The sequence below is a fragment of the Peromyscus leucopus genome, chromosome 14, assembly GCF_004664715.2.
Source record: "Peromyscus leucopus breed LL Stock chromosome 14, UCI_PerLeu_2.1, whole genome shotgun sequence".
Classification (NCBI taxonomy): domain Eukaryota; kingdom Metazoa; phylum Chordata; class Mammalia; order Rodentia; family Cricetidae; genus Peromyscus; species Peromyscus leucopus.
The window spans coordinates 65,685,254-65,697,549 of record NC_051075.1 but is presented as its reverse complement, the minus strand read 5'-3'; the positions used below and the strand labels follow the sequence as shown (position 1 = coordinate 65,697,549).

At 38.8% G+C, this 12,296-nt stretch overlaps 1 protein-coding gene across 8 annotated transcripts in view; it reads left to right on the top strand.

Annotated features, from left to right (window-relative positions):
- Eml5 (EMAP like 5) overlaps positions 1-12,296 on the top strand; it is a 109,600-nt gene that overhangs the window by 60,821 nt on the left and 36,483 nt on the right. For 7 of the 8 annotated variants that reach the window (XR_005092780.1, XM_028886584.2, XM_037210771.1 and 4 more), the window contains exons 21-24: positions 3,934-4,075; positions 8,495-8,647; positions 9,763-9,894; positions 11,587-11,675. Coding sequence is in view for 6 of the 8 variants with exons in the window: in XM_028886584.2 (XP_028742417.1) it covers positions 3,934-4,075; positions 8,495-8,647; positions 9,763-9,894; positions 11,587-11,675 (516 nt within the window). In the remaining 2 variants the exon portion in view is untranslated. The remainder of the gene's footprint in view (positions 1-3,933; positions 4,076-8,494; positions 8,648-9,762; positions 9,895-11,586; positions 11,676-12,296) is intronic. The other variant, XR_005092781.1, reaches the window with a different exon arrangement.

Genomic DNA, 12,296 nt, shown 5'->3' with positions numbered 1-12,296 from the left:
AGAGAGAGAGAAGAGAAGAGAAGAGAAGAGAAGAGAAGAGAAGAGAAGAGAAGAGAAGGAGGGAGGAAAGGAGGGAAGGAGAAATGGAGGGAGGGAGAGGTGTGTCTATGTAATGTGACTCTGGTTGGCCTTGTACCCATGATTTTCCCCCTTGGGTCATACATTACATGTCTGGCTAGTCATGGTACTCTACCTGTTTATGAGATTTCAGATGGTATTACTGAAAATACTCTTAGATGAGAATATAGAAGAATTATTTTTTAAATTTTCATAGAAAAAGATTTAGAAATCATAAATGATGTCTATTGAGATAAAAAATTGTGTGGGGTGGGGAACTGAGAAGAGTTAAAGAGGGGATAAATAACAAAATACATTGTATACTTGTATGGCATTCTCAAAGAGTAAATGAAAATACCTTAAAAGAGAGGACATTTTAGATAAAACAAACTGAATAGACTTATTTGAGCACTAAAGTATTCGTGCAGTGGACCACACTCAAAATCAGAAGAGATCTAGGGAGATGTGCCTCAGTATAGGCAGCAAACTCTTGTCAGCTCGGTGCAAAAGACAGATCCATTTGGTTGGTTAGCTTGACGTTATTGGCAGTTTGAGATTGTCAGATTCTCTGATTGGAGTCCATCGGTGGCTTCTGTTTGGTAAAGCAGAAGTATTATTAATCATCTTAGTATTTATGTTGGCTTTCAGGTTTCTTACATAGTAACCTAAAGTGTGGATGCTGTCCTGATGGCCTCCTAGGTAAAACTGTTCTCAATACTTCTTTAAAAAAAAAATGGTACTAGGCATTTAGGCCAGGGTGTCATGCACACTGAATACATACTCTACTACTGAGTCATTCTGCAACCCATCCCATTAATTTTTTATATTTATTATAAGGTAAGATTTTGATGTCTTTTTAGCTTCTTGACATTGGGATTCATGATAGCCTTGCCTTAGCTATTATTGTCTAAATGTGTAGGTAAAAGCTTAATGAATCCAGTGAAACAAATCAAGGAAAGGTTTAGTTGTTAGAAATAAGTAAGAAAAACAGCAGTAACTTCAGCTATAACAATGATATACCTTGGATATTGAGTTAATAAATTGAAAAATTATTAAAACTGAAAGAGGCTCCCTATAATATGATGAGTTTAAAAATGAACATAAAGAAATTAGTGGTATTTCTTTATAGTAGCAATACAAGTAAAATATTACATAAAATGCTGTTCATAAAATAATACTATGCAATAACCAGTATTTTATTTTTTATTATTTTTTACATGTATTCATTGATTTGGAGGGCAATGCACATGCTGAGGCATGTGGGTGGAAGTCAGAGGACAACTTGGGGGCGTTAGTTCTTTTCTTCCACCATTGGGTCTAGGAATCAAAATCAGATTGTCAGGCATGGGGTCATACACCATCACTGTCTGATCCTTCTCACTGGTTATTCCAATAACAAGTAATTTTATAGTTAAAATATGGAAGACCTACAATAAGAGTATTATGAAATTTTAATAAAGATATAAGAGATCTAAATAAATTACAAATTCTGTATGATTATTATCCATACTTTGATAAGATTTTTTTTAAATCTGCCTTTTAAAAAGTACCTACAGGAGAAAATAAGAATAGGGAAGAAAGTGTTGAGACACTCTCGGTGACATAAATATAGAAAACATAGATTTAGAGTGACTAAGGAGTATGGGAGTGTGTATCCTAACAGGATGTTAAAGACAGCAGTGTTTGTAGCAGTGCTGTCTGTGTTAGTCTGGGGACCCGTCCTGATGGGCTCAGGTTCTCATGAACATGAAATAGCTCTTTGGTCACTAAGATCCCTAAATTATCGTGAGCAAGGTTCGATGCTTTTCACTCTACAGTTTTAGTCTGTTAAGCTTTTTCCTTTTTTTTTTTTTGATGCTATTTTAAACAGGATTTTCTAATTTTATTTTCAGATCATTCTTTGCTAGTATATAGTGCAGTTAATTTTGTATACATCCTGTGAATGGAAACTTAGGGCCTATAGACTTGCTAATTTCATTTATTAGTTCTAACAGTGTTGCAGTAGACCCTTTACCATGTTTTATGTGCAAGATCATGTCATCTGCTTCACCCTCAGTTCTGGGTGGCTGCTACTTCTTTTTCTTGGCTACTTGCCCTGGCTAAAACTTCCAGTGTAACATTGAATATAAGCAGTGAGAACAGGGGTTACTGCTTTTGTTCCTGGTCTGAGGAGAGCTTTAAGCTTTCCACCATTAAGTATGATGTTAACTATAGGCTACTCCTTCCCTCCCTCCCTTTCTCTGTCCCTCCCTCCTTTCCTCCCCCTCCCTCTTTTCCTTCTTTGTTCCCTCCCTTCTTTCCTCTCTCCTTTCCTTCCTTTCTCATTTTGAGACAATTTTGTAAATTGTCCTGGCTTGTCTGGAACTCACTGTATAGACTAGGCTGGCCTTGAATTTGCAGCTATCCTCCTGCCTCAGCTTCCTGAGTAATGGTAGTTTAGGCATGTAGGTTTTTCATAATGAAACTGTAGGTTTTCACAAATGCTCTTTACCAAGATGAGGAATCATGGTTTAATTTCTAATTTATTAGGTAGTTTAAATCATAGGCCAGGAGGGGTTTGTCTAATGCCTTTTCTATGTCTATTAAGATGCTCATGGTGTTTTCATTTTCATTCTGTCATACTTATTACATTAATTGATTTTGAGGTTTGACAACTTGCTTTCCTGGTTGCAGTGTATAATTGTTTTTACATGTGATGGATTCTGTTTGTTAATATATCATAGAAGATTTTAGTACTTCTGCTTAGAAGGGTTATTGCTTTGTATTTTTCTTACCTGGTTGTAGTATCAGGCTTTATAAAATGATTTGGGAATTAGTGCATCATGGTTTAAGATGAAAGTCAGGAAAAAAAAGCTTCTAATCTCTTCTTAAAGAAACTGACTTTACAGCAGAATACAGAAAACAGCCATCTCTAAATGTGTTCTTAAGACCAGTGGAGGCTGTGATGAAAGGGAATTGGGACAAGTTTGGAAACTCAGATGCTATGCTAATTGAAAACATAGACCAGTCAGTTTGCCCAGAGGCAAAATCGCAGAGTCACGTCTCTGAAGTTAAGTATGAGCACAGGAGAAGGTGTCTGTGTCTTCTGGAGTTGAGTCTGAGCACAGGAGAAGGTGTCTGGGTCTTCTGGAGTTGAGTATGAGCATGGGAGAAAGTGTCTGGGTCTTCTGGAGTTGAGTATGAGGACAGGAGAAGGCCTCTGGGTCTTCTGGAGTTGAGTATGAGGACAGGAGAAGGCCTCTGGGTCTTCTGGAGTTGAGTATAAGGGGAGAAGCCCACTTAGTCTTGCAGGCTTTAGGAAGTAAATGCTGTAGGAAGTATTATTCAGGTTCTACTGCTCTCTTTTGCAGTGGGAGAAGAGACAGTGACCTTGGGTCCTCTTGAGTTCTAGTGGGGCTTCGTTGTTCTCAGTAGCACTGCACTCAAGGTGGATTTGACATCTGAAATAGGGACTGGGGAAAAGGAGCTTCCACTTGTCACCTGTGCACATCAAGCATTTATCCTCCAACATGCAGCTGGTTCAGGAGGAGAAACTGATACGCTGCCCGTCCTGGGAAGCTGGCACTCCAACCAGGAGTTGGGGACAAAGCCAGGTGTTCTCGGTTGCAAGAGTCTGTGTTGGTTTCCATGTGGATGGGTCATGATCAGGGAAGAGAGTCTGGAATCCAGGACATAGGCCATCACTATTTTGACCAAATTCCATCATGTTTTCTTTAGTAAAATTTCCTTCATTTGTTCTATTTCTTTGAAACCATGTCAGGCCTTTACTAAATTTGGATCTCTTTTTATCAGTTTCAATGGAGCATGTCTATGGAACTCCTCATCTAATATATGTATTTTCAGATTATGCTGAGATTAACTGTGTTTTCTTTATAGGGACACATGGAAGGAGAGGTGTGGGGTTTGGCCACACATCCTTACCTGCCCATCTGTGCTACTGTAAGTGATGATAAAACCTTAAGAATATGGGATCTCTCTCCTAGTCATTGTATGTTGGCAGTCCGGAAACTGAAAAAGGGTAAGAGACTCTCAGACTTCCAACAAAGATTAGGCTGTCACAATCTTCTGACATGCACAAATAGCCATAGATTGTCCCTTGTAAAGGATTGTTGGAAATTCCCTCATCTTCCTCGGCTGAACTCATGACATTCTAAGGGCAGGGTCATGGGGGAGGGTCAAGGCAGGGTGATTTTATTCAGTTTTATTACTGTTGTTTAACTTCTCTTTAACAGTGTAATACCAATTGGAGCAAAGTATTGCCCTCACCGGGCCTATAGTATGAACTTATTTTGTTAGTTGACTCAGTTTTGAATTCTAGTAATTGCTTCTGGAACTCTTGGTGTAGATGGTATTATTCATGTTCTACTGCTCTCTTTTGCTTTTCCTTACAGTTCTGTAGTTAACAGCATTGGACATGTATCTGGGTTTACTTGGATCTGTCCTGCTTTATGCTTCCTGAGTTTGTGACCTTTTATTTTGTGTTAATATTGAAAAATTGCCAGTTAGGAGTACTTCTTTGCATTAGGTTATAGGCAGAACTCATGATTCTATACTTTTCAGTTTAAATATTCTTGATTAGTTATCTTTATTTTATTCAGCATTAGTTCAAGAGAGGAAGTTTGTTTTCCTAATTTGAAAGGGATATGTGGGAACCTTCTCTTTTTTGAGACAAAAATCTTACTATGTCTTCCTAGCTGGCCTCAAACTCTGTATAGATTAGGCCAGCCTCAGGTTCACAGAGATCCACCTGCCTCTGTCTCCTTAGTGCTGGGATTAAGGGTATGAGCCATAACACCTGGTAGTCTTTGTGACAATTGCTTAAGTTAATATAAATAGATTACTGATGTCATGTGGAGTTAATTATGAGACAGTGATGGAAGTAGGCTCTCATAAGAAAAACTTTTGACAAATGACTCAATTTTATAGCAATCAGAGAGCAAACAAGTATAGATAAACAATATAGCTTAATGTTTATGTTCTTGAAAGTCTGAGAAATGAATATATTCTGAATATTTACCAGCCTTTTGTACTTGAAACATTGGAAAGTTCCTATTAACAGCTTCTTTTGCTAGAATGCTGTTGGCCACCTGTAATCTCAGTAGAGGTGGTATGATTTCAAGTTTTAGGCTAGCCTAGGCTGTACAGTAAGATCCCATTTCAAAAGCAAAAAAAAAAAAAAAAAACAAACAAAAAAAAAAAACAAAAGCTCTAGTCTCCTGTAGTTTTAGTTTTTAATGATAATCAATTCTGATTTTTTATGGCATTTCTGAGTTTGGATTCTTGCTCTCATCCCATGTCTTTCTTCATTCCATGCCTTCTCTTTCTCTGTAGCCCCATGTCGCTGTAGATCTCTAGGGATGAACTATCCTTATGTAGCTCTCTCCCACTCATTAATTAATCTCTTGGCTCATTTTAATAATTGTCATTTTTTTTTTGCATCAAAGCCAAGATTCATGGGTTTGCCCAAGTAGACATGTCTGAAAATAATTTCTCAGGCTACCAAGGGTGACAGTATAGAGTTTTGTTTCTGTGTCCCTGTTGCCAGGAACAAAATGGCATATAAAATACAAGGCTTAGAAGGATATGGAAATTGGAAGTAGTGTACATGAATAGGTGGCACAAATCTTTTCACACATTCCTGCTGCAGAAAAAAAAAATGTTTTCAAGAGGAGCTAGTATGAAGTAGAGTTGTGTTTTATTAAGAGATTTTAGTATGATTTAAGCATGGGGGTTAAGAGACGGGCAGTTGGGAAGACACACCCAAGAACATGCTTGTGGGCTTTCTCAAAGAGAGCTACATTTCATTGTTTTTCAGCAGCCATATATGCCATTTTGGAGAGTTTGAAGCTATTATGTTCAGAGAGTTGCTAGGAAATGTTATAATCATAGGGAGATTCCCAAGGGACCTGACAGGATAACAATCCATAAGATAAATGTTTAGGTCACAGGGATGTAGGAAGGTAGAAGCAATAGTCTTGTTTGAGTTTCCCAGAGGCATCTGGGAAAACAGTAAAGCTGTAGTTGAGATCATACCATCTTAGGCTTTAAACTTAGTTCATTGGTATTTTAACATTCTTATTTGAAAGTATTTATAAATAAAAGAAACATTGTCTCTATGTTGACAGCCTTTTGAGCAAATATGATCCATTGTGTTGGAATTTTTGCTTCTTAGCTGGCAAGAGACTTCAAGGAGACTCTGGGGCTAGGGACCCTTTTCATTTTCATGATCCCATAATGTTTCCTGTTTTGGTATCCTACTTCAAACCTGTGGATCCCATCAGCTTGAGCCCACCTCCTCCTCTCTTCTGGTCATAAAGGATGTTTTGTTCTCTCTGTCTGTCCCTCCTGCCTCAGCTTCCTGAGTGCTAAAGTTATACTGAACCACCACATTCAGCAGAGAAGAAAGTTGAATCGGATCACAGCCATGCCCCCTGTGTGGTATCATCTGGGGCTACTGTAGTGCTATAGCAGAGTTGAACCATTTTGATGGTTATTTTGTGCCTTACAAACATGAAAATCTTTTTGTCTGTCTTTGCTCTAGAGCAGTGGTTCTCAACTTTTCTAACGCTGCAACCTTTAATACAATTCCTCATGTTGTGGTGACCCCAACCATAAAATTACTTTAGTTGCTACTTCATAACTGTAATTTTTCTACTGATGTGAAGCATAATATAAATATCTGATAGGCAGGATATCTGGTATGCGACTCACGTGAAAGGGCCGTTTGGCCCCAAAGGGCTTGTGACAGGTTGAGGAACACTGCTCTAGAGACCGCCTTATTTTGACTCAAGCTGTGAGTCAGTGACAGACGACACAGGGTGGTTCTGAGAGTTCCTTAGAAAGGGGAGCATTTCTTTACAAAGCAGCTGCTCCAGGTCAGACTTCTCAGATACTGAAACAAACAAATGTGTGTTGGCAGGGAGTCTTAGAATTACATGGAAGTTTGAAATCTCAAATCTTGTCAGAGTCCAACCAAATGTTCACATCCAAATTTCAGAGTTCCCATTTCAGTGTCCTAAAAGAACACTGAAGAAATGTGGTGAGGCTGTGTAATTAAATTAACATTATAATTTATCCACAAAGTTAAATTTGTGTTTAATTTTTTTTTTGCTTTGTTTTGTTTTTGTTTTTCGAGACAGGGTTTCTCTGTGTAGCTTTGCGCCTTTCCTGGAACTCACTTGGTAGACCAGGCTGGCCTCGAACTCACAGAGATCCGCCTGGCTCTGCCTCCCGAGTGCTGGGATTAAAGGCGTGCGCCACCACCGCCCGGCTTGTGTTTAATTTTTATGGACCATTGCTTTTAAACTTGCTATGGGAACTTTAATAATTCCAGCTAGTGCTGAACACTTAAGACCTGAGCTGGTTACTTCTCTCTATAAATGATTCATGTGTTCAGAATCTCTTGCACATCACCTTCCTTGTAATCATCATCCGCACAGTGTTCATAGGCAGCAGCCACTTGGGTTCCCCAAGGCCTTAAGTAGACGGTCATCACAGTCAGCAGCTGGAGATAACTTGGCTAATTGTGGTGCTTGTGTGTGCTTTCAACTACTGGCATTTCATGGGCAAGGACTCAGACTGCTCAGGTCAAAGGTTGCAAAGTGATAACTGTTAAAAGGCAGTTATTTACTAAAAGGCATAGAGAGGATTCTGGAGGGTCTAAAGGAGCGAGTGAAGAAAGCACGTGTACCTGGAAGGACTGGACAATGACAAAGGAATGAACAGGAAGAAGCACCCGCCTCCTCAGGAGAAATCCAGATCTCCTTCGAGGAGAGGGCCTTGATACCACTACACCCTGTGCCTCCTGCCAGTGGTGAAGGACTTCCCAGAGTGTGTGGACCATGGCCAGTCTAGCAAAGCTTCTGCTGTGATAGCACAGTCATCCACAGCCCCACCCCAGTCCCTAAACATCCATCTGCTGGCCCCACTGCTCTAGAAGAAAGAAGCAAAGTCCCTGTCTTGAGTTTTGGCCTTGCAGTTTCCCTGTGGTGGTGGACCAGGGACTCCACTCGTGGAGAGGGAATTGTGCAATGGGAAGAATGGTAATAAACAGTATTACTATTACTCACATATAGTTTTGAAACAGATCTTCCTAGCTTAAACTAAGAATCGCCTAGTATCCTTTTTTCATTTCTGAAGCATTTTTACAAAGATGGCCTTGCCTCCCACTCCCACCCCCAATCTTCACTTAGGTCTTTGGCTTTTTATTAGTTAAAAATTCTCTTTCTTTTTCTTCACCTTTGTGTTAAGTGAAATAACTACATTTTTGTTACGGTTAGAAGCTACTTTGTTTTAGCAGAATTTCTTGACTTCCTTTTATGTTTATTTGAGGCCATAATAAATACAGGTTTCTCTGTATAATTAGAGGTCCTTAAAGCACATACTCTAAACATGTGTATGTGACAAGAAATTCCCTGATGCTTTCCTTCTGTTTCAGGTGGGAGGTGCTGCTGCTTTTCCCCTGATGGAAAAGCCTTAGCTGTAGGTCTCAACGATGGAAGCTTCTTAATGGCAAATGCAGACACTCTGGAGGATCTTGTGTCTTTCCACCACAGAAAAGATATTATTTCAGATATCCAGTTTTCACCTGGTGAGATTGCATTGAAATTGTATTTGATTATTAGCACCAGTCTAGCAGTGAGTAAATGTATCAATGTGTAATAATTTTCTAACTTACTTTATCTCAGGCCATACTGTCTCTTTCTCTCTGTCTCTGTTTCTCTCACTCTGTGTGTGTGTGTGTGTGTGTGTGTGTGTGTGTGTGTGTGCTCGCGCGCGCGTGCCAAATGTGGTTTTTCAGTTTGTGGTATATTTGCATGTGTTGTGTGTATACTAGTAGAGGACAGAGTTAGGTGTCCTGCTCAATCATCATCCACTTTAGTTCGTTACGACAAAGTCCTTTACTGAACTCGAAGCTAGGTTACGTGGCAAGGTCAACAGTACTCCTGTCTCTATCTCCAACAGTGTTGGGGTCACTGGGTATAGCCCTGCCCAGCTTTTCACAGGGGTGTGAAGATCCAGACTTAAATCCTCATGTTTTCATTGCAAGCACGCTTACCATTGACCACCTCTCCAGCCCCAGAGTTTTACTTTTTGACTGGGCAGCGGGGTGAGTTGTGAAAGCCCTGTGCTTGGCAGGTACAAATGTCTTGTTTAATCTTAATCCTTATGCCACTCATTTCCCAAATGACTTGGGGTCAGGACGCTTAGGTGGACTTCAGTTTTCATGTTTGTAAATCAAAGCGGCCAGATAACTACTTTTTGATATTGTAATGCTTTTGAAATTGCATAACTTTAGGTCACCAATTTCTTTGATTCATTGTCTACTACAGAGCCAACTATGATGTAGGAATTACTAATGATAAGTAAAATTACAAAATTTCTTATGTTGATTTATGTCCATTTCCCCTCAAATTTAGTAGGATTTTTTTGGAAGGATTGATTGAATTAAAATTGGATCATACATGACTCTTTAGAATTTTCTTTCCACTGAACTAATGTGTATACTAAGAAAATGTACTTCATTTTTTATTAATATTCTTGAAGAAATCTATTGTTATTTGATATCAACATTTATGTCTGACTATAATGTAACTTATGAGACACTTAAGATTTCCCCCAAAAGATAAGTAAAGTTACCTGTAGTTGCAGAGTTAAAAATGCCTCCCACAGGTCGGAAATGCCAAGCAAATGTTTCTGTTATAGGTTCTGGGAAATACCTAGCTGTGGCATCCCATGACAACTTTATAGATATATACAATGTGGTGAGTAGCAAACGAGTGGGAATATGCAAAGGAGCTACCAGCTACATCACCCACATTGACTGGGACACTAGAGGTAAGACTGTGTGTGACTTAATATTGTCAAGAGCTTCATGTGCTCTAGTGTAGCTCTTCAGAGGAACAGACGTGATTCAGTCCAGGGTGAACACTGTAGAAGTTTAGACTTTTCAGTAGTTCATCTAATGTCTATCAGATGAGAGTACAGTAGATGTTAAGAAGTTAATTTTAAAGTAATTAAATTTTATACGAGAAAAATTTATCCATAATGTCCTGATTTTTGTCAGGTGAATTTCACACATTTCAAATTTGGAAATAGAAATGTTAATGAAGATTTTAAAAGTACTTCTTCCATTACTTAATATACTATATGTTTTCTAAAAATCATCGTAATCTTATGGCATAGTATTCAATGAGTACTTCTTTGCAGAATGCATAGCATATAATGCTTTGAAAATTTTGGACACATGTTAAATATTTTAAATGCCCTCATTTTAAAGGATATCTCACATTTTCAATTTTGTAAATTTCTTATTATAACTTAAGACTTCTCACATATCCTTAAATGGTTCACTTGTACTTTTAAAAAATTGGAAGCAATTTTAACAACAAAAAAAATTTTTCAAGTTTCTTTTGTTGTTGTTGTTGTTGTTTTCAAGACAGGGTTTCTCTGTGTGTGTAGTTTTGGTTCCTGTCCTGGATCTCACTCTATAGACCAGGCTGGCCTCGAAGTCACAGAGATCCGCCTGCCTCTGCCCCCTGAGTGCTGGGATTAAAGGCATGCACCACCACTGCTTGGTGTCAAGTTTCTTTTTAATGTGCATAACAACTAAAATAGTTTTTATCTATCTGCCAACAAAAATAAGCCTTTTATGAATGAAATTATTTAATTATATGGGAATTAAGAGAATGCAATGATGTTAATATATTCACTATAGAGGAAGCTGACCTAAGGCCTTGCACATATTAGTCAAATGCTCTAACACTGAGCATTGTCCCTCCCCCATTTCTGATTTTTAAATTTCAGACAGGGCCCCACAGGTTTGCCTTGAATTCACTCTGTAGTCCAGGCAGACCTTGAATTTTTGAGTCCACTGCCCTAGTCTCAGCCTTTTGAATGGTTCAAAATATAGGCCTCAAACTTAAGTTTTCCTGTAAAAATGCAAATAAATATCCATGGAAACGTAGCTGTCACTTCATAGGGATTGCTTGTTCTGGAGCCAAATATGAGTGACCATGGCCTAGGAACACAGACTCGGGTTCCCCAAATACCATGTTCCAAGGTAGAAATACTTATATGAAGTTTTCATAATCAAAAAGCAAGGAAAGTTATAAATCAAGACATTTAAAAAATACATTTGTGTGTAGACAAAGTAGATGGGTTATGCAGAGAAGAAGCTCTGTTTAAGACCTCAGCTGCAGGCTGCAAACATTAGTCTTTGGGTTGGTGGAAGCTAGGGCTCTGAATATTCTAAAAGGACTTACCTAATTAATAGTGGCAAGCATACTAGGTCACACGCAAAGGTGAGTAGTAAATGACTATTTAGGGGACTAAAGCTAACCCATGATAACTTGTCCCCAGACCAGAAAATGTCCGCTCTCCCTAGAGAATTACACAAGTTCTGATCTGCCTATGAGATGTGTATCACTTGTTACGTTTTGTTTTCTTTCTGAGAATTTCAGTTCAGACTCATGATATTTGTATTTATGTGTTTAATATATCTGTAACTTGAAATTTTTTTCTTTTAAGGAAAGCTTTTACAGGTCAACACTGGTGCTAAAGAGCAGCTATTCTTTGAAGCTCCCAGAGGGAAAAAACAAACTATCCCCAGTGTGGAGGTAGGAAGATGGTGATGCTTGTAGTGATGCTTCTATGATTGACATTGGTTGGAAAGCTGAGGCCTCCTTCCTGTCATCTAGCTAGTGTGATGACTATCCATTCTCACGTTTTTTGGATAGGTCTGTGGGTGGGTTTGTTTACTGGACTACATAGATACCTAGATGGGTAAAGGAAAGAGACTTTTTAAAACAAGGAATCCAAGCCTGATGGTGCATACCTTTAATCCCAGGAGGCAGAGATAGGCGGATCTCTATGAATTCAAGGCCAGCCTGGTGTACAGAGTGAGTTCTAGACTGGTCAGGGTTTACACAGTGAGACCCTGTCTCAAAAAAGAAAATAAAAGGAATATAAGAACTTGTATACTTAGCTGCACTTCAATCACTGTCCTAAAAGGACAAGAAGCATCCCCTGGTAATAGAGGATGTGCCATCTCCTTTGAAGTACTGTGTGTATGACATCTTTTGAAGACTGTGTACCTAATATGTTTGTTCTGGCAGGTATGTATGAGACTGAGAGAAGGGAGTGGAGGAGAGATGGGAAGGGAGGAAGGAACGAGTATTATTCTCAATTTTTGTGTCTGATAATATCACTAATTTGGTATGAGATGCTCAGCAAATTTA